Here is a 27,573-nt window from a genome sequence, read left to right as displayed (position 1 = left end):
TGGCTACCCTGCGCGACTTTTAGCGGCACGGCTGTAGCAGCACAGCCGTGTTGCTAAAAGCTGTATAGTGCAGACATAGCCTCTATTTCAAATGAATGGATTTTAATCACTCGTTGTTGCGAGGCGACGACTCACCGGTGCAGCGTCTCCTGCTGGTTGTCCAGGGAATTAGCTCTTCCAGCCCGGAGCGCCCTCTACAGGCCGGTGTCTCACCTGCTGCTGGCCCTGTGTCCTTCCCAGACCCCGGCACCCCTTGCCCAGGGGTTCTGCCCACTGCAGTACCCCCACACTCAAGGGTTTCCCCTCCCAGGGGAACCCCCAACCCCACCTTGCCTCAGTGGTTACTGCCAGTTTCCATATAGCCCCCGCTCACTGGGGCAGACGGCAGTCTGTAAACCACTCATCATTGGCAAGGGGGGGTTGGACCAGCCACCTCTGCGTATCTCTGAGCTGCCCCTCTGCAGCCCCAGTAACTTTTGTGGGTCCTTAACTAGGCCTGCAGCCTGGTGTTTTGCTAGGCTGGAGCTCCCCAGCTCCCTCTGCCCTTCCCCAGCACTGCTCCACTTCAGGTACCCTGCTAGTACTCTTTGTGGGCCCTTAACTAGATCTGCAGCATGGGACTGTGCTAGGCGGGAGCTCCCCAGCACTGCTCCACCCTAGGTACCCTCCTTGGCTTCCCAGGCAGCCAGGTCCTTCCTTCTCTGGGGAAGCTAGAGAGAGTGTCTCTTTCTTCTGGCCCACAGTCCTCTTATAAGGGCCAGCTGGGCCTTGATTAAGCTGACCAGAACTGTGGCTGCTTTCCCAATCAGCATAGCTTTTCCATCCGCCGCAGCATTTCCCAGGGCTGTTTTAGGAACTTCAGGGCAGGAGCGGGGTGACGACCCCGCTACACTCCTGCTATAGCTAGTTTCAAATTAACAGTTTGGAGTAAAAAGACCCATCCTAATGACCTACCTGGGGTCCCCCAAACAAACAATTTTGTTACACAAAAGTTATTCCCCAAAGATGGCTGTAATCTAAAGATCCATAATTTGTTAGTACATACAGAACTCTAAATCATGGTTGTTCCAAAGCTGCCATGCATGCCACTTATGCTACAATAATGGTAACAGGGCTGTGCTGTTGCTGAACTTGCTACTGGGGCCTCTGAAGAAGCTGTAGGTTAGCTATTGATGACGTACCAGGATGGGTGAGCAAGATGAGATTTCTTCTCTGGTGAGGGAGCTAGAGTCTTAGACAGATAGAAGGGAACCCAAGGAGCAGCCAAGCCTGAGGAATGGCTGGGAGAATTTCTGGATTCCGTGAAGGCAGATCCTTCTAAGTCATTCCATTGGATGTCAGCCCTTGGTGATTTTCCATTATTTAGCCTATTGCTAAATAATGCACTGGTACTATAGTTACCAGGGGTCTTCAGAAAAGTTTTATGTTTAGTGGTCTAGAAGGTAAGAGAAACTTTCAAATCAAACAGGAGCATAAGAACTGTACCAGAATAAAATCAAAACCAGTAAAATATGTATTTGGTGCTTTAAAAGAGCCAATTTCACAAAGCTGAAAACAATTGTGAGCCAAGTCATCTAGGAGAAAGAATTGATATAGAATAATGTGAATGATAATTTGGAACGGTTTAAGAACTTTTTACGAGATACCCCAAAAGCTACAATCTAGAAACAAGGCTACACTGGTTAAAAAAACCAACATGGTTTAGAGGAGAAATTAAAGCAGCTATAAAAAAAAATATAACTCTAACAGATGAAAAAAGGGGAAATTGATAGCAATGAATATAAATGAAAAGGTAAGAATTGTAGAAAATCAATAAGGGAAGCAAAAGGACATAAAGCGAACTATATGGTTAGAGTTAAGGACAATAAAAACTTTTAAAAAGAGAGTTGTGGGGGGGGTGTTTTAAGTATATTAGGAGCAAAAGGAATCCTAACAATGGTACTGGTCCTTGACTACATGCAAATGGTAAAATTTTCAATAATGCAGAAAAGGCAAAAGTGTTCAATACATATTTGTTCTGTATTTGGGAAAAGTTAGATGATGTATTCATATACACCTCTACCCCAATATAATGCTGTCCTTAGGAGCCAAAAAATCTTACTGCATTATAGGTGAAACCATGTTATATCGAACTTGCTTTGATCCGCCAGAGTGCGCAGCCCCCCCCCCCACCGGAGCGCTGCTTTACTGCGTTATATCCGAATTCTTGTTATATTGGGTCGCGTTATATCAGGGTAGAGGTGTATGTTGATGATGATTAAATACTTTCCAACAGTAACTTAGAAGGATGTTAAACAGAAGCTAATAAAATTAGACATTTTACATCTGAAGGTCCAGAAAATTCGCATCTAAGTGTTTGAAGAGAGCTGGTCAAGGAGCTCCCTGGACAACTAATGTTAATTTTGAATGAGTCTTGGAACACTGGGCAATTTCCAGAGTACTGGAAGAAAGCTTATGCTGTACAAATATTTAACAAGGGTAAATAGAATGACCCAGGTAATTATAGGGCTGTCAGTGTGACGTAGACCCCAGGCAAAATAATGTAATAGCTGATACAGGCCTCAGTTAATAAAGAATGAAAAGGAGGATAATATAATTAATATCAATCAACCTGGGTTTATGGAAAAAAAAGATCTTGGCAAGCTAACTTGATTTTTTTTAAATGAATTACAAGTTTGGTTGATAAAGGTAATAGTGTTGATGTAATATACTTAGACTTCTGTATGACATTTAACTTGGTACCACATGACATTTTGATTAAGAAACTAGAATGATACAAAATCAACACAGCACACATTATATAGATTAAAAACTGGCTAACTGATAGGTCTTAAAATGTAATTATAAATGGGGAATCATTTAGTTGGTGTGTTTCTAGTGAGGTCCCGCTAGGGGGATTGGTTCTTGGCCCTATGCTACTTAATATTTTATCAATGGTGTGGAAGAAAAAATAATTACTGATAGTTTTCAAATGACACAAAGATTGGGAGTGTGGTAAATAAGGAAGAGAACAAATCACTGATATAGAATGATCTGGATCATTTGATAAGGGAGTGCAAGTAAACAGGATGCATTTCAATACATCCAAATGTAAAGTTGTACATCTAGTAAGCAGAGGTGAAAGTAATTTACGTTTTCTACTGGTACGGTCCAATCGCAAGCAACCCACCTCTCCTACATACTTCATGGATCCCTCCCATTGCATGACTTAGATATAGAAAAGAAAGCTACTACTACTACCCATACTGTCTGTAATAAAACTTTAATATTGGAATAAGCTTGAAAAAGTGAAAACTCACTGTCATATTTTTCTCCTTGTCCTTCCACCTCCTCCAGCCAGGCTGCGGAAGGCAGCTAGGCTCCATGCTTCCCCCACACACACACACACCCCTCCGCCTTGCACTCAGCAGCAGGTGCAGCGGCTCCCCTCTAGCTTGCTGTGGGGAGCAGTGGGACTGGCTGAGGGAAAAGCCTGCTCAGGACGCCTGCCACCTGCATAATAACAGTTTAAACTCAGCTGTTCCCTCCGCAGGTCAGCCCGTGGGATTAGGGGCCATTTCTGGCATCCTTGTTAATTTCACTCACAGTTTTGTGTGTGTGTGTGTGTGTGTGTGTGTGTGTGTGTATGAGAGAGAGAGAGAGAGAGAGAGAGAGAGAGAGAGAGAGAGAGAGACCAAGGCAGGGGCTGTTTTTTTCTGCCCCCTGGATGAGGGGATCTCCAATAGTATAATACACAAAAAAATACAATCAAAATCGGGAACCATTTTCAAGTTCAAATCTATCCCATTCCCTCCCCAGCAGAGGATCATGGTTGTGATACCCAAACTCCTTGCAGATCCTCTTTGAAATGTTACTGTTAAAAAAAATGGAGAACGTGGTAGGAAGATGTGTCATGATGATTGGAGTTTATTTTGGGCAAAGGAATTTTGCTAAAGCAACTAAAGATTCACAGGGAAAGCAAATAGCCCAATAGACAAAACCACAAAGCGATTGGAGGGGAAAACTGGATATTCAGGGAAATTATTGTGCCTCCTTTGAAAGAAATAATAGTTTTCATTCCACCTTCTTTATATATTGAATTAAACACCTGAAATGTCCTTAGGACGTAGGGGTGCAATCTCAGATTTCCTTTTTGTTTTGTCAGTGTTCTGCAGAGTGGAGGCTGAAATTGACAAAACTTTCTCTAAGTATCTTGTATATTTCATGAAGGCTATTCTGGTTGTCCTTCTTTCACCCCTGTCTTCCCCCACTACTAGCCACCCATAGGTGTGCCCCCTGCACCCTTTTATGTGCCTGGAAGGGAGATTAAACAATCCTTGATATCTGACTTGCTAGGAAATAGGGAGGGTCTAGGGCAGACCAGGCACTGGCGGGCATGGCGCAGCGCAGCCCCTTGCCCCCCTCCTCCTGGCTGGCTGGCTGGGGGTTTTGCTTACTCCATGGCAGACCCAGCCCAGCAGGGTCGCTGCTGGTCAGCGGCAGGCTGCGGCTGCATTGTTTGTGACACACTCATACACATACATACTGTATGTATTACTGTCCTTGTGCAAGCAAGCGGCCACCCATTGCAGCGGCCAGGCACATTTCTCCAGGCGTGCAGCCCGTTGGTAGGGCGCCGGTGCCCTTTTGAGAGGTGGGGGGATGGGGGAGACAGTGTTTCTGCTGCTAACACATCAGGAACTTCTGCTTAATGTGTGTGTTGCTTAATGGTGTCCTGCCCCACGGGGGCTGTTGGTCCGACTCCTACACTGAAGAGCTATCTTTTTTGAGAGATCCATCCATACTATACATATAAATTTATAACATACCTGGATCAGAGTAGATTTAGATTTGTCAAGCATGACAAGAAGATTTTGTTTTTACAGGAAGACGTTCATGTAGTTGTTCCAAACGTTAGCTTTTGAGTGCCATACTGCCACATGGTAATCACGCAGCCTTGCTTCTTATTGGTCAAGTCTTGTCAGGCGCGCAATTAACAGTAGGAGGACAGTAAGTGGGGAAAAAATGCCGCCTAAGAAGATACACGTTCAACAGACCCTAACAGGTATGTTTAAACGTAAAAGTGAGGAAATGGGGGATTGTCAGTCAAAAAGAACAGCAACAAATGAAAAAGTTGTAACTAGTCCACAGGGAAAAAACACTGATACCTTTACACCTTTGTCATGTGCTGAGCCGCAGCCACCACAAAGAGAGGAGACAAATGAAAATGCTGAATTGCTGGGTAAGAAAACTGATACTCCATCACCATTCCCTGCTGTGTGGTCAAAAATGCAATTTGAGGAATTCAAAAAGAAAAACTACTGGCTTTTTGCTTCAGGCGGTAAACTTGGGTGCACAGTATGTCATGAGTTTAAACTGTTATTATACAGGTGGCAGGCGTCCTGAGCAGGCTTCTCCCTCAGCCAGTACCCCTGCTCCCCGCCGCAAGCTAGAGGGGAGCCGCTGCAGCCGCTGCTGAGTGCAAGACAGGGGGAAGCGCGGAGCATAGCCGCCTTCCGCAGCCTGGCTGGAGGAGGAGAGGGAGAGAAACAACCAACAAATGTGACAGTGAGTTTTCCCTTTCCAAGCTTTTATTAGCTCTGAGTTTAAGCTGTTTGTTATACAGCCAAAGGAAGTGAAAGTAAGCCGGTATTGAATGCTCCACTTTCTTGCCAGTATGCTGCTGCACTTTTTTTTAACTGGTACACCGTACAGGCCCGTACCGGCTTACTTTCATCTCTGCTAGTAAGCAAGAATGCAGGCCATGCTTACAGGATGGTGGACACTATCCTGGGAAGCACTGACTCCCATCCCATTGACAGCAAGCCTAATGAGCATCCCTGTACTCAGTGCCAATTAGGTTCATCTGCAGAGCATGAAAAGGTGAAGCTGGTCACAGAGCAGAGGGGCAAGTTTGGCTTAGTAGAGAGACTGTGAAGGAGTCCTGCCTGAGGCGGTGACTAGCCTTCCCTCCCCCACCATCCTTTGTTTAGGGAAGACAGGGGCTCTAGATATCTGCTCTCTGTCAGAGACCTGAGGAGCAGCACCAGGGACTGGAGATAATTAGACTCAGAAAAGACCCCAAGACTGAGCCTGACTCCTGCAGGAAACAGTGATCTTGCCCAGGAGAGGTGGTTCTGGAGGGAACCCAGGGCAAGAGATATACATATATGATGGCCAAACCCAGACTGAGAGCTGGCTGACTACAGTGATCATGGTGGATCATTAGCTGAGCATGGGCTCCCAGTGCAATGGCCAAATGTATGCAGTCATTGGATGTGTAAACAGGACAAGATCGAGTGGGAGTAGAGAAGTTATATTACCCCTGTATTAGGCACTAGTGAGACTGTTACTGGAATTCTGTGTCCAGTTCTGGTTTCAACAATTAAAGGGTGTTGACAAATTAGAGAGGGCTCAGAGAAGAGCCATGAGAATGATTAAATAATTGAAAACATGTCTTATAATGAAAGACCCAAGGAGCTTAATGTATTTAGCTTAACAAAGAGAAGGTTAAAGGCTGACTTGATCATAGTCTTTAAGTGCCTACATAGAGAACAAAATTTTGATAAGAGGGCCCTTCAATCTAGCAGACACAGGTATGACAAGATCCAATGGCTGGAAGTTGAAAAAGACAAATTTAGACTTGAAATAAGGAACACGATTTTAAGTGAGGATAATTAATCATTAGACCAATTTGCCAAGGGTTGTGGTGAATTCTCCATCACTGGAATTTTTCAGTCAGGATTGTAGTGTTTCTAGAAAGATATGTTGTAGTTCAAACTGGAATTAATTCAGGAAAGTTCTATGGCCTACGTTATGATACGCAAGAGGTCAGACTAGATGATCACAGGGGACCCTTCTGGCCCTATAATCTATGCATTTGCCATGTAAAACGATACTAAACTCTGGTTGTCGACCAGTGGAGGTCCTGCAGCATGATGAAGAATCAATGAAAAATAAGACTAAGTAAATTACAAATGATTGTACTTTAAAAGCACTCATTTCTCAAGCCTCTGTGAGAACCATACCCTGAAAGCAAGTGTGTGCAGAATGTAATTTCACTGATTTTTGGAGATGAGAAACAAGTCTGTGTGTGAGAGAGAAGCTAATCATCTGCTGTGTTAATGGCTTCATGAAGAACAGAAGGTCACTAGGAGCAAGTGGCTTTCTCAGCCAAAGCCAAACTACACATGTAATTTATAGTGAAAACTTAGCCTCATCCTGGGGTTTTGCTTGATTAATGTAAAGACTCAAAATTCCAGCCCAGCCCTTCTTTGCAGCTCTGGCTTCTCTAAGCTCTTCCCTGAGGACTATTCAACACACACTTCCTGTTTCTAGAGATCTACCCCCACATTGCTTCTATCCAGGATGGAGCTTAATGAGCTGCACCTACAGCAGTAAGTCAGCGGTGACTTGCTGAGCATCCCCCACTAGGATCAACACCTGCTAAGGGGGCAGGCAAGGAGAACATTCCATCCTGGAACAATAACAAACAAGCTGCATTTGCTCATTTTCATTTGTAAAGGAAGCTTTACGTAGACAGTAAAAATTAATCCAGGCATTTTAAAACAAGGTGGGGACTTAGGAATTCCAAAGAGCTGGCCAAGATGTTGGACTGTTTGTTTTCATTAAATTCTGTTCTATGAGTAGTACCTCTAGACGCTAAGATAATACAAATCATAAAGTTGCACCTGTCTGCTATTGTGGGCGCATAAATAATGGTAAATATTAAAGCAGACTGGTTCAGTATTACAGACATACTGTTAAGGGTTGGTATCATTGCTTAGGGCATGGGGGGGTGATTTGCATTTGATATTACAGTATGATGTAGGGCTACTGATTTTCCATGTATTTTCCAGGGACGAAGTTGAGTTTCAGTATGTTGTGCCATTCATGACATAGAATTGCACTGATGTGTTGTGATACAACTTTATTTCAGAGGGCAAAATTAGAGGGAACTAAAGCCATATGTAAAGGGCAGTGTGGAGCTGCACTGCCTCAGGAGGAACACCGTGTACAACATCTTCCAGTGCTATTCCGTGAGCACAATCAGCACCATTCATTCGGATGAAGCTTACTGCTCTCCTTGCAGGCCAGTGCAAAGTGAGAGGAGATCACATGACTCTTCCTCTTCCCCATCCCTTTTTAGAAACTTATTTCCTGAAAGGGGAGCAGGAATGAATGGTGTCTGTTCTCTCCAGAGAGCACGCAGTTCAGGGGCTTCCGCTATGAAAAGCCATTGTTCAGCTACGAAAGGAATGCAGAGAAAGCAAAAGGCCTCTCCTCCCCACACAGCTGAGCAAGAGCCATCACCATCTGGCTTCTAATGTAAAACCATCATGTCACAGTGCTGAACTTCTTGAGCTCTTCAAGTAGTGTGTGGGTGAGATGATCCTGAAGATCTCAACCCTTTAACTGCAGTCTCTTTGGGGTGTTGAATTCCATAGTGGAGAAGGCAGGGATGGCTGCTGCCAGGGAACTGCAGCAAAAAGATTCAGTATTTGTTCTTTATCAAGTTGTAAGTCATTCAGTCTCTGGCTACAGCTTTTGAACTGTTTGAAAGAGCTTATTCTGCTTTATCAAAGGACAATTAGGTGGAAGTATGTGCTGGGAATGTCATAGTCACATGGAAGGAGAGAGTACAGAGAAACTTTGCTAGTTAACTATTGTCTTGGCTTGTTTCCTCATTAACATGCTCCAGAAATGCCGTCTGTATGCATACAAACTCAAAGTTGTACAAACAGTATATACAAGAGCCACAGAACAACCAATTTCATGGAACAGGGGTTGAATTTATTTGCTCAAGAGCAAAGATGCAACATTTGGCCCAAATTTCTGAAGTGCTCCTAACCCAGCCTTGACATTTATATGCCTAAAAACTGGGGTACACAATTTGGGGTCCAACTTCAGAGCCTGATACTATAAACACTTATTCCCAGGCATAGCTCTTCTACCAGTAGCAAGTGTTGAGAAATGAGTTGTGCAAAGTGCTTTTTATGCGCCCTAGTCTACACATGTGTTTATTACAATAAACATCAAAAAGGTCAAGGACAAATTAAGGCTGCTCAGGCTGCACTATAAGGATTAAGGACTGAAGTCACTCTTTAGTTTGCAATTCAATTAAATTGAGTGTCTAGGGTACCTTGCCATTGTGATGAGAACAATGGTCTAGTGGATGGGACACAGGATCACGATCGCGGCTTTTTTTTTTTGCTTGGGGCAGCAGAAATGCTGGAGCCGGCCCTAGCAGTAACTACTCAGGTCAGACGCCTCGCTGCTGCTGCTGCTCTAAATGTGGGATTCAGCTGGAATCATCTTTTCATTTTACAGTTTTTATCACTAATTTCATTGGAGGATCCCTGAAGCATTAACTCCCCCTCTCAGTTATCAATCACACTCTATTCCCCTAGTCCCTATGGAAGGAGAGCAGTACATAGGTGTGGTAGGGAAGCCAGTGGCAGTCTGGTTTGTAAGCATATGTTAATAATATATGAAGATATACCTATCTCATAGAACCGGAAGGGACCCTGAAAGGTCATTGAGTCCAGCCCCCTGCCTTCACTAGTAGGATCAAGTACTGATTTTTGCCCCAGATCCCTAAGTGGCCCCCTCCAGGACTGAACGCACAGTCCTGGATTTAAGCAGGCTAATGCTCAAACCACTGAGCTATTCCTCCCCCACACTGAGCTAGTTCTGAATTCTGTGCTTCTTCTGGGCATTCCTACCCAACTGAAGGGATGATGTGGAGAAAACACACATGGCAGAAACTTGCAGACTACCCTGAATCTGATTTTCTCTTGGGCAGGTATTCCATTGTTTGCACACTTGCTCTCCCTAGTCGCAGCAGCAACACCTGTTGTTTGTTTTATAACACCAGCGTTAATACTGGTTCATAAGAGTGCAAATGAGGATGGAATGAGGAACTTGACTTCTTGTGAAGAGGGGTTTGGAGATTCCAACTCCAGCACTGGCTACTGAAATGTGAAAAAGACGGAGTTAGCATGGGGCAGTATCTGTTGTCTCTACTTCCAGAATAATTGGGATCAGAAATCCAATACATGACTTGTTGTTTGATTTATGCAAACACCATAGACCTACATATGCACACACGGATGTTTAATGTCCTTCACTGTTGCTTTTATGAGCTAAACAGATACTTCCTGTTAGACTTATCCAGAATTCAGGGTAGTGGCAGGTCACCGTCACAGGTAAGATTTGTTTTTTATAAATCTTTGGAGCAGATTGTTGGTCTTCTGACCCGACTTTCAGAAGCTTAAAATATTATTAGGCCCTATATCAGCCTATAAAGAGAACTACTCCACCTCCTGTCCCATTCTCCCTCTTTTTCTTTCTACCATTTCTCCTTTAACAACTTTTGTGGCATTGTGCTTGTTACACCCTAATAAAAATGGAAGAAATGTAAGCAATGTATAAGAGCTAGGTATTATTATTTATGTTTATAAGGGCCAAACTTGCAATATACAACCTCTGCCTTTATGTTCGAAAGTCCGCACATGTAATTGTTTGTACATGCAAAAGGTGTTGCTGCATATATTGTGTATAACTGTTGTCTGTGCATGCAGAGTCTACCACTCACTTCTGATAGCTCATGCAAAACTGTGTGCATAAATGAGTGTCAGGTCAGAATATGACCTTCATATTGAATAACATTAAAAATTAAGCATGTTTTTCTTCCTGAGATTCTGTTTCTGCTGCTCTTCCCATTTGAGCCAGATTCACTGAGGTGGGTAGATCATCTTCACTTGCCAAATGCCATTGCACCTGTTGCACATGAAGAAAAACTCACTGTTGTGCATCTAGATCAATGGCTCTCAACCTTCCCAGACTACCGTACCCGTTTCAGGAGTCTGATTTGTCTTGCCTACCCTCAAGTTTTACCTCACTTAAAAACTACTTGCTTACAAAATCAGAAATAAACATACAAAAGTGTCACAGCACACTAGTACTGAACAATTGCTTACTTTCTCATTTTTACCATATAATTATAAAATAAATCAACTGGAACATAAATATTTTACTTACATTTCAGTATATAGTATATATAACAGTATAAACAAGTCGTCTGTATGATATTGTAGTTTCAACTGACTTTGCTAGTGCTTTTCATGTAGCTTGTTGTAAAACTAGGCAAATATCTAGATGAGTTGATGTGCCCCTTGGAAGACCTCTTTGTACCCCTGGTTGAGAACCCCTGATCTAGATCAGTGGTCCATACACAGATCTGTGTAACCAGATGTGCAGATGTGTTTGGTGTGTCCAAATGCATGACCGTCTTGGTCCAAGTTTGCATGCATTTTCCAGGCACAAATAAATTTACCTCCTTGGGAAAAATTAGCCCTAAGGCCCTCCTCTGTGACAAATTCCACAATCAGCTCTCCTTGCTAACTGTAGTGACCACAATGATTTATTCCCCTGGGTTATTTCTGTCCACGTCATTAGACACTAGATACTTTACTATTCACCTAGTGCTTTGTAGTCTTATGTCATGTCTTAAAAGGATTAGTTCTGATAATCTTAGGTGTTCAAAATCCACTGTCCTATTTATTTTTGTATTTGTAACAATAATAACAAAATCTGTTTCTCTTAATTTTCACCTATAAACCACCTCTACTTCAACAAGCTGGTTGTTTTGTTTTCCCAATGAAGCTAAAGCACACACATATATAGAGAACAATCTGATAGGGGTTGTGTGTACAATACATCTGCCTGCTTATGCTCAAAGAGCTTTCTATTGACTCTCACTAACAGAAATGTATATAGATAGTTTCATTTAAAACATTGTTCACAATTAATTTTTTAAGGAAACACATTATGCATTCACTGACATGTGGCAGGGCAGTGCTAGCAATAAACATGGCCCTGATTCAGGAGGGTTCTTAAGTATCTGCCTATGTTTTACTCATATGCTTAAAATTAGTTTAAGTACCCTCCTGAATTGGAACATATGTTCAGAGTTTGTATTTTAAAATAGTAACTATAGTTATGTCTACATTTGAGCTGGGAAGTGTGGTAGATGTGCCAGCACTAGCTCCACTCAAGCTAGCCTGCTACGAATAGCAGTGTAGCTGGGGGCACCATGGGCAGTGGCTCAGGCCAGCTACCGGAGTACAAACCCTTCTGGCTGCTGGCTATGTACTCAGACAGCTAGCCCAGCCTCCACCCAATATGGGGGGAAATGTTTTGTTATTCTCTATACAAATCAATAAATTAATTGCATAATATAGGGGGGTTTCAGAAACCAGATATCTGTCTGTCAGCAGCCAGAGACGTTTATGTCAGTGGCTTCTGTGCCTGTGCCTGCTTAGCAGACTAAAAATTAAAATCTCAGCTGTGCCAGTCAGTGTCTGCCAGCTCCCATTTCATTGTGTACACTTTAATCTAGTCTCCTGGGTTATTGAAAGTTTAGAAGATGCTCAAATAGATGGCATGCAGATAGCTGCAGCTCACCAAGGCCACCTGCAGAATCTTAATGCTGAGGTAGAGAAGAGATGATTACTGTTGAGCAGAAAGACCAGGGCCTTAACTAGGAAGGGGTGAGTAGGGCAGCCACCCAGGGCACAGAGCTGCCGGGGATGCAAAAATGGGGCAGCCTGCAGAATCGGGCCCAGTGACCCCAGCCGGAGCAGGCTCCCCAGGATTAGAACCCTGGCAGGGCGGCAGGCAGGGTTCTGAGTGCTGCTTAGCTTCTACTGAGCACGCCCATTGGGGGCAAATGGGGGTGGGGATGGGAAGGGTCTGAGCAGGGGGTGGAAACTGACCAAGTGGACGGGGCAGGGTATCAAATAGCTGGAAGCAGGGACAGGAGAGGGGCCGAGGAGCAAAATTGGGGGGAGGGCAGGAGCCAGGTTCAGCCCAGGGGTGAGGCTCTGCCAGATGGTAGCAGAGGGCAAAGTCCCAACAGGATGAGCCACCTGCACTGTTTGCAAAAATAGGGTGAGGGGGCAGAGGGGCTTCTATGCTCAGGCAAGAAAACTGAAGGGGCTGCTTGTGATTTACAGTTAGGGGAAGCAACCCTAGAAACAGAAAGTAAACATTGCACAAGTAAAACATGCCTTTAGTCAACACACACACCCTGCTCCCTCCTTCAGCTGTGTGTTTCTGTTACTGTGACCTGCCCTTACTTGTTGCTGCTCTAGCCTGATTCAATTGTTATTACAGAGACCAGAATAAGGAGCCTCCCTCTGATCCACTGGTATAATGCTCCATTAACTGGCGCACTCACACATCAGGGAATTGACACCTTCAGGGCAGACTGGCCCAGGATGCTGAACGCACCTTGACCTTTCTTTTTCAGTTGTGTCAAGACAGATAAAACACAGCCATTTAGTGTACGGGGGAAGAGACCAATAGGGAAATCTGCCTTGGGTACAGATCTAGAGTGAAGCTCCTGGTGAGCTATGCACTAGCGAAGAAATGTATCCACTGTGACCTGTGTTTGTAGCATTCTGGGCTGTGGCCCAGCCAGTCGTTTCCTGACACACTTCTCTATGAGACCAGGACTATCACCTCAGTGTTATGTCCATCTAGCCCAGGGGTCGGCAACCTTTCAGAAGTGGTGTGCCGAGTCTTCATTTATTCACTCTAATTTAAGTTTTTGTGTGCCAGTAATACATTTTAACATTTTTAGGTCTCTTTCTATAAGTCTATAATATATAACTCAACTATTGTTGTATGTAAAGTAAATAAGGTTTTTAAAATGTTTAAGAAGCTTTATTTAAAATTAAATTAAAATGCAGAGCCCCCCCGGACCGGTAGCCAGGACCCGGGCAGTGTGAGTGCCACTGAAAATCAGCTTGTGTGCCACCTTCGGCACACGTGCCATAGGTTGCCTACCCCTGATCTAGCCACTATAACCATGGCATTGGCATTGTCACACACTGAAACACAGCATAATCTGATTTCACAATCACCACAGCCATATACTTTCTTCTGTCTCCACACTTAGGCTTCTTATCAGCTGTCACAACATAGCTTCCCCAACCGAATGATACTTCCCACACTGGCCTTATACAAATAAGCTATACTACTATAATCCTTCACCTTTAAAGGGGCATAATCACAATTTGCTTGGCAGGATTCAGCAGGAGAAATGATCAAGTATAAGTCAACCATAATATTGTATCAGGAAGCAAACAATAATCAATACTCCTCTTAGAAAAATAAAATCACAATGCAAAAGGTAAAAAACAGAAATCTTACAACCTCCCCCCCCCCAAATGGCTGTCTCCCCTATATAAAGGCCAGAGAGACGGTGGCTTCTGCTTATAAAGAGTCAGATACTATGTTGGTAATTCAGTTGCTAGATAATCCACCTCCGTGGTAAATTCGTTCTTTGTTTACTCTTGGGTCCCTTTTATTCTCGGATGTGTCATTGAGAGAGGTGGCTGCTTATTCTAGTCACAGGCTCATTGTGAGGTGATGGAAAACCACCTGTATCATATTTTTATAAAATAGAAATGCAATTTTGTCTTTCTGAATGTTTCATGCTATTAAGCCATTGTAGTATCCATATTTATGTTACAATTATTTTCAGTCCATGTTTTTTTTTCCAGTGCCTATCAATGAGTTTACTTAAGGGTTATATACGAAGGTATTATAGGAGGTGCTAAAGGATTATGTGAAAATTAATGTAACACCTAAAAGAATATATAGTAGCTTCTTTGTCTACGTACTGTACAATACGCAAAAATAAATGCATTATCATTACTCTATAATATCCTAACTCATATAATTAAAAAAAAAACAGTAGGGGGCACAAATATGCTTTCTCACCCAGAGCACTAAAATGCCTAATTCAGCTCTAAGGAAGAAGATTCATTGAATTTAACTAAGATTCTGTGCCAAAAGTACTAGACAAATAAGAATAATTCCCTATTCAAGACAAATCATAACAAGCAGTTTCTCAGACACTGAGAGCAAGTTATAGTGTGTATCCAGTGCTGCCTCCCCTCAGCTGCTCAGGTCTTGTCTACGCACAAGTTTGAACTGATTGAACTAAAAGAGTTTTTAAAAACTGATTTAGTTAAATTGGTGCAAAATCTTGCTATGGAATACTCTTGGATTCATTTAAACCAGGCTTATATCCAAATAGCTTAAATCAGTTTCACTAAGCTAAATGGATATAACAAGCTTTTGGGGTTTGTCTTCTTTTTTCAGTTTTTATTAGCAGAGGGACACCTCTACCTCATTCTTGCACTGTTGTTGGTTTTTTAACTCCAACAGACATCTGGTATGTGTGCATGCAGGAGTGTCTGTGGTTAGACCAAGGGAAATTATTTGAGAACAGTTCCTGTAGGATAGCTTTTCAAACACCTAAAACAACCCTAGGTTAAATAATCTCACTTTCTATAACACTAGTTTGAAAGGATTAGAGTTTTAATCGGTAAATATCAGTAAACAGATTTCACCATACACAAACTGATGAAAAAAATATTTCCATGAATGATAACTGAAATTTCAGATAGGCAAAGTAAGCAAAAATGCTGGTCGAGCACTAATTAGAATTTGATTTACAGATATTTACTTTGTATATTTTGACAAGTAATGTTGAGGATTTGTATTTTAACAGTAAAAACTTTAACTTTTGAATCCCAGCATCTACTGTCAGAGAATTATTGTCTGACCATCCCTATTGTCTGACACCCCCGAATTTTCCACAACTGTGAAAATTTAAATTGGTAAAAATAAAAAATGCTTAAAAATAAACATTTATACTATCCATCAAATCTTTGTACAAAATTCAGTTCTGCCAAAGCCCATATAAGATCACACATGCATATTTTATGGGTTGGGATTTGTTTATTAATCTTGAGAAATCTTGTTTTCACCAGAATTTTTAATTTGAATTTTAAAATGTAGTAAGTTGTGTCATCTCGACTTGGAACCTTTCATGTAACCCTGTGTTGAGGAGGAAGAGATTATCTATTATGTAACCACCTATAATTTTGACTGGATGCCTTAAATGGCCTCAGCTGCCGTCTCATCCGTGGCTTCACTCTTAGGATTGGTAATGCCTTATTATTTTGGGGCTGATAGTTAAATAAGACTACTGCCCTCCCAAATTACCAGATAAAGCTTATGAAGAATTACTGGTTTATTTGACACAGATCAGCCCAATAATTAGATTAATGGATGATCTGACACCCATCCACTTTCATTTTGTTATTTATAGGCAGCTTATTTTACTTTCTTTTCAATCAGTTAATTAAGTAAAATATATATAATTGAAAATCTGGATGGACTGAAAGTTTCTTCCCCAGATGTCAGGACCAGAATTATGAGGAACCTGATAGTAAATAATTGAGATAACTCTATTCTTGTGCTGTATATCTTTGATTTCCATATGTTGTTGGGTTTAGTGAATGCTGTGGATGCCTTTCCTATTCTTGATGTCACTTCCTATGAGGTCTCCATTGGCTAACAAGGTGCTGCCCAAGTAGATAAAATATTCTACTTTCTTGATGTTTTAGCCTTCTAATGTAATGTTGCTACTTGACATCTGGGTTTTGAGGATACTTGTTTCAGCATAACTGATTCTGAGCCCAGCTTGGCCTGCTGTGGCCAGATTATCTGTCTTCGATTGTAGCTTTTCGGGGTGTTTCTCAATAGCGCAATATCATCAGCAGAGTCTAGATCTTCAAGGCATTTTCCATCTACCCATGTTATACCAGTGTGTGTGTTGCTAATACACTTCTTCATTAACCAATCTATGGTAATGCCAAACAGCACCAGAGCTAGAATGGAGCCCTATTTCACACAAGTACCCACTTTGAACTCCTCTGTCTGATTATTCACCCTTACAGAGCACTTTGCATTTCTATACATGGCCTTAGTGATGTAGTGATGCTGATCACTAATACAAGCTGTAATCAAGAAGCTGAAAAACAAAACAGCAGGAGATGATCAAATCACAGCAGAAATGCTAGAAGCAGTTGCTATAACTGCCCTAACAAAACTGACAGAACTGTTGAATGAAGTCTGAGAAAACAGACCCTTCCTGACCAGTGGAAACATGGAATCATTGTCAGAATGCCCAAAAAGGGTGATCTCACTGACTGTAACTAGAGAGGAGTTATACTCCTCTCTGTTGTAGGGAAAGTCTTCTGCAGCATGATAGTACACAAGATGAAAGAGGCAGTGGATGTAAAGATTAGAGAAGAACTAGCTGGATTCAGGCCCAAGAGATCCTGTGTAGATCAGATATTTACACTAAAGGTAATCATCAAAGGATGTATAGAATGGCAGCTTCCCCCTCACCTCCCCGCTATCATCAGTTTCACTGATTTTCAAAGTTATCTGACAGCCTGCACAGACATATATTGTGGAATATTCTTCAGACCTATAGAATCCCAACTAAAGTTGTCAACATCATTAAGGCCATGTATATTTCTCATACAACTCACTTGACCTTTCCAAGCCTTAGTTAAAATTGATTAATGTTTGAAAAGCCCTGTCAAAGGGAAGATATTATGCTAAAGTGTGCAGTATTCTTTTTATTTTATTGCAATTACTGAACCAAGGGAAGTTATGGAATCCCTGTCATTGGAGGTTTTGAAGAGCAGGTTAGATAAACACCTGTTAGGGATGATCTAGGTTTAGTTGGTCCTACGTCAGCAGGGGAGAGGGGCAAGGAGACGGACTAGATGTCCTCTTGAGTCCCTTATATTATTACACATTTCTATGATGCTATTTTTTTCTCTTACAGAGTCACCAAAAGAACCAGAAAGCAACACATCATAAACTCAACCAGGCTTGTGAACAAGAGTGAAATACCAGGATCCTGACACCTCCCCGATTTCTGCTCTGTGACCTTGAGCAAAAGATGTGTGAAAAAAAGAACTCAACAGTGGCTCACCCAATCCCTCTAGGTCTGGCCCTGGGTAGCATCTCACTGGTCACAGTCATCATGAATATTTTGGTCCTGTATGCAGTGAAAAGAGAAAGAAAGCTGCATACAGTTGGGAACCTTTACATTGTCAGCCTATCAGTCTCAGACCTTATAGTTGGTGTAGTTGTTATGCCGCTGAACATTATGTACCTACTGAATCACGAATGGGTACTGGGCAGACCAGCCTGTCAGTTCTGGCTCTCAATGGATTATGTAGCCTCCACAGCCTCCATCTTCAACCTTTTTATATTGTGCATAGATCGTTACCGTTCAGTTCAGCAGCCACTCAAGTATCTCAAGTACCGGACCAAAAGCAGAGCTTTGGTAATGATTTCTGGAGCTTGGCTGATTTCTCTTTTGTGGATCATCCCAATTCTAGGCTGGCATGCCTTTGCCAATGGAGGGAAATGGGAAGTGGAAGAAAAGACCTGTGAAACAGAGTTCTCCACAGTCAACTGGTTTAAAGTGTTGACGGCCATTGTCAACTTCTATGTCCCATCTTTACTGATGTTATGGTTCTATGCAAAAATATACAAGGCTGTCCGGAAACACCATCAGCACCGAGAGCTCATCAATGGATCGTTTCGGTCTTTCTCAGAAAGCAAATGTATACATCGTGATAAGGTGCAGGAAAAGCAAAACATTGGCCACAAAAAGCCAAATAAAGATATAAACACGAGTCTTTTGAAAGGAAGCTCTGTAGATCCTTGCTGCAATGTAAATCTCTACTTCCCTCAGTCCAAAAGTATGGAGGCAAAGCTTGAAGTCAGCAGCTTTGACAAACCCCCAAAGGCTTTCATTACAGAAGATGACAGCAAGGTTGTAAAACTGAGCTGTTTTCCCCTTGCCATTACCCAGATTCAGCCAGGGCCAGATAAAGTGGGAATGAAGTATGTGCCTGTCAAGAAGGGGCCTTGCTCACAGGCTCCAGAACTGACACAGAGTGACACGTCAGATGAGCACACTTTCATTGAGGGGGCCTCCTGTAAAAATGACTCTGATCTCACCCCGATCCCAGCAACTTCTAGTGCTGAGGAAAAGACTAACAAAGACGCTGCAGGCCTCAGTTACCTGAAGAGCACCTGGCGGAGACTGCGCACCCAGTCCATGCAAGGGGTGCATGTGAACAGGGAGAGGAAAGCAGCCAAGCAGCTGGGTTTCATAATGGCAGCTTTTATGCTGTGCTGGATTCCCTATTTTGTGCTGTTTATGGTAATAGCCTATTGTCAAAGCTGTTGCAACTACAGTTTCCATATGTTCACTATTTGGCTTGGTTATGTGAACTCCACTTTAAATCCATTCATCTATCCCCTCTGTAACGAGAACTTCAAGAAGACATTCAAAAAGATCTTTCATATTCACTCATAATACCTCATCAGGCTGTTTTTATTTTGGGTGAAAAAAAAGTGAATCCATGATTTTTCAAAGAAAGAAAAACTTTCCAGTTTCAAAGGAAATTATGAATGAGGTAGAAGGCTTTAAAAATTTAATTCGTAGAACTATCACGTGAAAACACGTATTTACATGACAAATAAGAGCTTTAAAGTTCAAAGTATTTAAAGGGGAACTGGCTTTGACCAGGATTCCTGAAAACTCAGGGCTCAGTCTCAGGACTGCTATGCTAATGTACATATTTTACAACTTTTAAGACTTCCTTTTTCCATTATGTAGAACATAACTGGAGAGATAGACAGAAATCTTCAGTGGTTATGAGCTAATTAGATATGGAAAGAAAAAAGACTTCAGTTTATATGTTCACTCTAATGTTCATGTTGTCTTCTGTAACTTACTTTTTTTTTTAAAATTAACCTGGAGACATGCTGCTTGTTAAAGGCAAGATCTCCTACAAGATATGGTATTTCATGTAGTCAAAGTCTGACCTTGAACTGTTTGAAAATGTACCCTATTTATTTATAAATTCCCCCAGAATCATGCACTTTTAGAGATACCAAGTTGCATTGTCACGTACTATAGAAACTTTTGATATTGTGTTTGTGTTGATTTCCAGCAGCATTGTTCATTTTATTGGAAAAGATATCAATATTTTTTCTATATGCTAAAATTTTACCATATTTAAAAAGACTTCTCAAACCCACCATACTACAGTCACCTTTGCTAAAAGTGAATACAATTGTTTCTAAACTTGTACTGTAAACTTGTACTGTAATCTACTTTTTCCTCCTTCCTACAACTAGGACAAGCCCTAGCAAGTTTCCCTAAGGCTGGTGCAAATATGCACACATTAGATGAACTCTTCACACAAAGCTGCATACAGCAACTGATCTTTTCAAGGAAAGTGAATAATTCGAGTACATTTTCCTTTCCCATCATTTAAGTTTAATTGCATCTTACAAGCCACACTGTAATGGCTATTACACATTTCCTGAACTAAGCTATGAATGGACCACTTGTTCCAAGAAAACAAGCAGCTTGATTTGGAAGGACTGGAGAGCCTTGCAGAGGTGACACGAACAATCTGACACTTGCCTATGCATTGGCTGACTCCTTTGCCCCCTATAGCTACAGTGTACCAGTAATCCCCAGAAACAGACACGCCCTTCCACACAATAGGAATGAACCTCTACCCCAGTGAGTGCATTTAGATATAGATTTCTAAATATGTATTAATTAAAGGTCAGAGGAAGACAATAAAATATAGTTCCTTAGAGCAGTAGTTTTCAACCTGTGGTCAGTGGAGGTCTGCAGACTGTGTCTACACTATGAAATTATGTCGAATTTATAGAAGTCGATTTTTTAGGAAGCGCTTTTATACAGTCGATTGTGTGTGTCCCCACTAAGCGCATTAAGTCAGCGGAGTTTGTCCACAGTACCGAGGCTAGAGTCGACTTTCGGAGCATTGCACTGTGGGTAACTATCCCACAGTTCCCGCAGTCTCCACCACCCATTGGAATTCTGGGTTGAGCTCCCACTGCCTGATGGGGCAAAAGCATTATCTCGGGTGGTTTTGGGTACATGTCAGTCACCCCTCCCTCCGTGAAAGCAATGGCAGACAATCGTTTCGTGCCTTTTTTCCACGCAGACGCCATACCACAGCAAGTGTGCAGCCCACTCAGCTCAACCGCCGCTGTTGTGTCCTGGGTACTGCTGGCAGCAGATGGTGCAGTAGGGCTGCAAACATTGTCATGCTTCCACTGCCACGCTGCTCTCCTGCTCTGGCAGCAGACGGTGCAGTAGGGCTGCAATCCATCATCACGCTTCCGCTGCCACTCTGCTCTCCTGCAGATGCCATACCACGGCAAGCATGGAGCCCGCTCAGATCACCGCAGCAGTTATCACCATTGTAAACACCTCACGCATTATCCTGCAGCATATGCAGAACCAGAACCTGCAAAAGCAGATGAGGAGGCGACGGCAGTGCGGTGACGAGAGTGATGAGGACATGGTCACTGATTTCTCTCAAAGCACGGACCCTGGCAATTTGGACATCATGGTGGTAATGGGGCAGGTTCATGCCATGGAATGCTGATTCTGGGCCCGGGAAACAAGCACAGACTGGTGGGACCGCATAGTGTTGCAGGTCTGGGATGATTCCCAGTGACTGCAAAACTTTTGCATGCATAAGGGCACTTTCATGGAACTTTGTGATTTGCTTTCCCCTGCCCTGAAGCGCAAGAATACCAAGATGAGAGCAGCCCTCACAGTTGAGAAGAGAATGGTGATAGCCCTGTTGAAGCTTGCAATGCCAGACAGCTACCAGTCAGTCGGGAATCAATTTGGAGTGGGTAAATCTACTGTGGGGGCTGCTGTGATCCAAATAGCCAATGCAATAAAAGAGCTGCTGATATCAAGGGTAGTGACTCTGAGAAATGTGCAGGTCATAGTGGACGGCTTTGCTGCAATGCGATTCCCTAACTGTGGTGGGGCAATAGACGGAACGCATATCCCTATCGTGGGACCGGAGCACCAAGGCAGCCAGTACATAAACCGAAAGGGGTACTTTTCAATGGTGCTGCAAGCACTGGTGGATCACAAGGGACATTTCACCAACATCAACGTGGGATGGCCGGGAAAGGTGCATGACGCTCACATCTTCAGGAACTCTGGTCTATCTGAATGGCTGCAGCAAGGGTGTTACATTCCAGACCAGAAAATAACCGTTGGGGATGTTGAAATGCCTATAGTTATCCTTGGGGACCCACCCTACCCCTTAATGCCATGGCTTATGAAGCCATACACAGGCACCCTGGACAGTAGTCAGGAGCTGTTCAACTATAGGCTGAGCAAGTGCATAACGGTGGTAGAATGTGCATTTGGACATTTAAAAGCATGCCGGTGCAGTTTAATGACTTGGTTAGACCTCAGCGAAACCAATATTCCCATCGTTATTACTGCTTGCTGTGTGCTCCACAATATCTGTGAGAGTAAGGGGGAGACGTTTATGGCAGGGTGGGAGGTTGAGGCAAATCACCGGCCTGCTGATTACGCGCAGCCCAACACCAGGGCGGTTAGAAGAGCAGAGCAGGGCGCGCTGTGCATCAGAGAAGCTTTGAAAACCAGTTTCATGAATGGCCAGGCTACGGTGTAAAAGTTCTGTTTGTTTCTCCTTGATGAAAACCCGCCCCCTTGGTTCACTGTACTTCCCTGTAAGCCAACCGCCCTCCCCTCCCCCCTTCAATCACTGCTTGCAGAGGCAATAAAGTCATTGTGGTTTCAAATTCATGCATTCTTTATTAATTAGTCCCAGAAATAGGGGGATAACGGCCAAGGTAGCCCGGGAGGGGTGGTGGAGGAGGGAAGCACCAGGTGGGGTGGTGGAGGAGGGGAGGAGGGAAGGACAAGGCCACACTGCACTTCAAAACTTATTGAATGCCAGCCTTCTGTTGCTTGGGCAGTCCTCTGGGGTGGAGTGGTTGGGTGCCCGGAGCCCCTCCCTCCGCGTTCTTGGGCATCTGGGTGAGGAGGCTATGGAACTTGGGGAGGAGGACGGTTGGTTACACAGGGGCTACAGCGGCGGTCTGTGCTCCTGATGCCTTTCCTGCACCTCAACCATACACTGGAGCATATCAGTTTGATCCTCCAGTAGCCTCAGGATTGCAGTTTGCCTCCTCTCATCATGCTGCCGCCACCGCTCCTCTTGCTCCAGCCATCTATCTTCTCACGCGTCCCTCCTGTCCTCACATTCATTTTGTGCTTTCCTGGACTCTGACATTGTCTGCCTCCATGCATTCTGCTGGGCTCTTTCAGTGCAGGAGGACTGATTGAGCTCAGAGAACATTTCATCGCAAGTGCGGTTTTTTTGCCTTTTTATCTGCACAAGCCTCTGGGACGGAGATGATAGGGGGAGCGTTGAAACATTTGCAGCTGCAAGAGGAAAAAAAGGGAGAGTTGGGTTGACCATTTAAAATAGGTCGGCCATTTAAAAGGAGGGGCTGCCGGTTTTCGGATTAACGTGCAGCACAAACCCAACTAACCCCTCCCCCACACCCAATTCTCTGGGATGATCGCTTCACCCCTCCCCACAGTGCATGACTAACAGTGGGGATGATTTCTTTTCAGCCACAGGCACACTGCCCAGCAGGAACGGCCACCTCTGAATGTCCCCTTAATAAAATTCCTCTATTTCAACCAGGTGACCATGAATGATATCGCTCTCCTGAGGATAACACAGAGAGATAAAGAACAGATGTTGCTTGACTGCATTCCAGTAGCTTTACTGACCGCAAATACATCCCAAGTCTTCAGGGCAAATTAATCATTTAAACACACTTGCTTTTAAACCATGTATTATATTTACAAAGGTACACTCACCAGAGGTGCCTTCTCTGCCTTCAAGGTCCGGGAGCCCAGGTTGGGAGGGTAATGTCTCCAGGGTGTTAAACAGTTCCTGGCTGTCGGGGAGAACGGTTTCTCCGCTTGCTTGCTGTGTGCTATCATCTTCCTCGTCCCCAAAATCCTCATCCCTGTTGCGTGAGACTCCCTTTCAGGAGTCCAAGCACAGGGGTGGGGTAGTTGTAGAGGCACCCCCTAGAATTGCATGCAGCTCATGATAGAAGCGGCATGTCTGGGGGTCTGACCCGAAGCGACTCTTTGCCTCTTTGGTTTTTTAGTAGGCTTGCCTGAGCTCCTTAAGTTTCACGCGGCACTGCTGCGTGTCCCTGTTATCACTTCTGTCCTTCATGCCCTTGGAGTTTTTTTCAAATATTTTGGCATTTCGTCTTTTGGAATGGAGTTCTGGTAGCACGAATTTGTCTCCCCATACAGAGATCAGATCCAGTACCTCCCGTCCAGTCCATGCTGGAGCTCTTTTACGATTCTGGGACTCCATGGTCACCTCTACTGATGAGCTCTGCATGGTCACCTGTGCTAATCAGCTCTCCATGCTGGCCAAACAGGAAATAAAATTCAAAAGTTGGCAGGGCTTTTCCTGTCTACCTGGCCAGTGCATCTGAGTTGAGAGTGCTGTTCAGAGCAGTCACAATGGAGCACTCTGGAATAGCTCCTGGAGGCCAATACCATCAAATTGAGTCCACACTACTCCAAAATTCGACCCGGAGATGTCGATTTCAGTGCTAATCCCCTCGTCGGGGAGTAGTACAGAAATCGATTTTAAGACCCCTTTAAGTTGACAAAAATGGCTTCGTTGTGTGGACTGGTACAGGGCTAAATTGACCTAATGCCTCTAAATTTGACCTAAACTCATAGTGTAGACCATGGCTTAGATTTTTAAAGGGGTCTGCACCTCCATTCAAAAATTTTTTAGGGATCTGCAAATGAAAAAAGTTTGAGAACCACTGCCTTAGAGAATGTGTATGTGGTGACATATGTGAAAGGCCTGCTTACAGCCAGGCTTGCAGTGTACCAGAACAATTACACCAAAATTGGGTCATACAGACAGTGGGGAGCATTTCTGGCCATATTTTATGTGACCATCACATCACACTATGACGAGGGCACATCCTCCCCTGGTGGGAATATTTGAAAGAATCTTTGCAAAAAGAATCTCATCTATTGTTCATCCCTTCGGGGTGGCTATTTCCACGGGTACTGAGCTGGCTCTTGACCCTCTGCTATTATACTATCTGCTTCTATAAGAAATACAATGACCAGACTACTTTAACAGCTGTTGTCACAGTTGTCAGTGCAGCAGCTGGGAAGATGCTTCTCAGCACAAGCAGACAGACACACACTACCTCTTCTCATGCTAGCATGCTAAAACTAGCAAAGTGGCTGTAGCAGCACAGACAGTGGTTTGGGCTAGCTACCCAAGTACAAACTCGCCCAACCGCCTGGGTATGTACTTGGGCAGCTAGACCAAGTCACTGCAGCCAAAGTGCTATTTTTAGTGCACTAGCTTGAGCAGAGCTAGCATGCATCTGTCTACTGGAGCTAGAAGTATGCCCCCAGCCAATGTGTAGACATATCGGAAAGGTGGGTGTGTGGAGATTAAATATTTAGGCATACCCTGCAGTCAAGAAGATGAATGCCCTCATTTTCAGAGCTATCTCCAAAATTCAGTGTAAAATTTAAAAAGTGGCTGTCCTCCCCACTGCTATCTTGGCACGTTTGCCAGCCACAGAGAGATGTTACCGTTTCCTGATTGACAAACAGGAGGTGGGTGCATCTGACAGTGCTCAATTAGTCTAGCAGCCAAGGTCTTTAATTATAGCTATAGTTAGTGGAGGTGTGGGGGCAGAGTAGGGTGACCAGATGTCCTGTTTTTAAAGCGACAGTCCCGTTTTTTGGGACTTTTTCTTATATGGTTGCCTATTACCCCCCACCCCCTGTCCCATTTTTTCACAGTTGCTATCTGGTAACCCTAGGGAGGAGGGATGGAGCGAAGGGAAGATACAGTGGAAGGGAAGAGTGGCTTTTACCTGCCTTTTCTGTTATTATCCCTTTACTGTATTACAATACAAGAGGAAGATTGTTGTTTAATGGTTAGAGGGTAGCTGGGAGTAAGGACTCCTGGGTTGTATTTCCTGCATGGCCACAGACTTGCTAAGTGACCTTGCGCAAGTTAGGACCTCTCTGTGCCTCACTCTCTTCAAAATGAGTGTTAAGACTTACGAACCTCACAGGGGTAATGTGTGACTTAAGTAATGACTGCAGAGTGTTTTGAAATCCTGAGATGAAAGGTACGATGCAAATACACAGTATTATCATCCTCCTTCAGTTACCTTATCTGCCTTAAGATCCTTAACACTCTCAGATGTATTTAAAGAACTCAGTATTAAATGAAAACCCATTAAATGTGCACTTTACTAAATGGCTGGCTTGAGGTCCAGAAAACCACACCTTCCAATGAAAGACAAGCTAAATTGATTGAACTTCTTATCAAAGAGGAGTTTAAGAGGTAACTTGATTGTGCTCTCTAAACATCTACATGGAGAGAAGATATCTGACATTAGGGAGCTCTGCAATCTAGCAAAGGCTTAACAAGATACACAGACAGAAGTTGAAGGCAGAAAAATTCAATTTGGAAATGACAACTTTTTAACAGTGAAAGTAATTAACCTTTGGAACAGCTTACCAGTGTCCCGACGCCACGGTAAGGAACATCGCAGTGAACACCCTGCATGACACCACAAGCGGATCGGCAAAGCCCCCTCCAAGACATCGCCACCTTCCTGAGCAGCTCTCCCTGGATGGTGAATTCGGAGGGATGGGCGCGACTTCGCTTCACTGTGGTCCCAAGCTCGCAACGCCATGCGTCACCTGAGGAAGTGCGTTGGCTGCCGCTGGGAGTGGTGCGAGGAGTGCCAGGAGCTGGGAGTTCTGGTGCCACAGATCAGGTCCGATGACAACACCATGATCACCCCAAGCGTCAGGGGCATGCTGGAGAGGACCCTGAAGTCCACCGTCCACTTGCTGTATGTGGAAACCCTGAAGCATAAACCAGACCAGGGTAAAGCCTTCGAGTTGACCAGCAAGTGGGACGCCAGCAACCCCTTCCTTGCTGAGGGTGGCTTCACTGGTTTCGCCAACTGGCAGTTCATCCATCGTGCCCAGCTCAACTGTGTCCCGCTCAACGGAGCTGTCCGCCATGGGAACCGAGCGTTGCAGGAAGTGCAGCTACTCAAACGAGATCCTGCCCCATGTCCTGTGAAGCTGCAAGCCCCATTCCAGAACCTGGCAGCTGCGCCACAACGTCATCCAGAACCACCTGGTGAAAGCCATCGCACTGCGCCTGGGGGAGATCTCCGTGAACTGCACCATCCCTGGTACTGACAGCCAGCTACGACCTGACATCGTCACCGACGAGGCCCAGAAAAAGATCATCCTCGTCGACGTCATGGTCTCCTTTGAGAACAGGACCCCAATCTTTCGTGAAGCCTGAGCATGTAAGCTGGAAAAGTACGCTCCCCTGGCCGACACCCTGAGAGCGAAGGGCTATGAGGTGCCGATGGACGCCCTGATCGTTGGAGCCCTGGGTACCTGGGACCCCTGCAACAAGCATGTGCTGTGGACCTGCAGGATCGGTCGATGCTACGCACAGCTCATGCAGTGCCTCCTGGTCTCAGACACCATCCGATGGTCCAGGGACATCTACATCAAGCACATCACTGGCCACCGACAGTACCAGGAGGCGTGAGCCAGAATGACATCATGCATCGACTATGAGAAAGGAACTGGGAGACTTTTTCCATTGGACAATATGAACTGGAACCATAAACTCACTGACCCTTAAATCTCACCAAATGAGGGTCAACCCATCCTCGTCATCG

General features: G+C 44.0%; 1 protein-coding gene across 10 annotated transcripts in view; it reads left to right on the top strand.

The window, feature by feature from the left end:
• The window catches only part of HRH1 (histamine receptor H1), an 82,549-nt gene extending 59,986 nt beyond the window's left edge, over positions 1–22,563 (top strand). For 7 of the 10 annotated variants that reach the window (XM_054035111.1, XM_054035109.1, XM_054035106.1 and 4 more), the window contains one exon: positions 17,705–21,018. In XM_054035111.1, coding sequence (XP_053891086.1) covers positions 17,822–19,255 — 1,434 coding nt within the window. In that variant the 5' untranslated portion in view covers positions 17,705–17,821 and the 3' untranslated portion in view covers positions 19,256–21,018. Of the gene's footprint in view, positions 1–5,458; positions 5,548–9,628; positions 10,188–17,704 lie in introns of those variants that run through there. The other 3 variants (XM_054035116.1, XM_054035115.1, XM_054035114.1) reach the window with 3 other exon arrangements.
• Positions 22,564–27,573: the final 5,010 nt, after the last annotated feature.

The sequence above is a fragment of the Malaclemys terrapin genome, chromosome 7 (genome assembly GCF_027887155.1).
Source record: "Malaclemys terrapin pileata isolate rMalTer1 chromosome 7, rMalTer1.hap1, whole genome shotgun sequence".
Classification (NCBI taxonomy): domain Eukaryota; kingdom Metazoa; phylum Chordata; order Testudines; family Emydidae; genus Malaclemys; species Malaclemys terrapin.
Note: the sequence above shows the minus strand (reverse complement) of the source record. Positions and strands in the feature narration are given on the sequence as shown.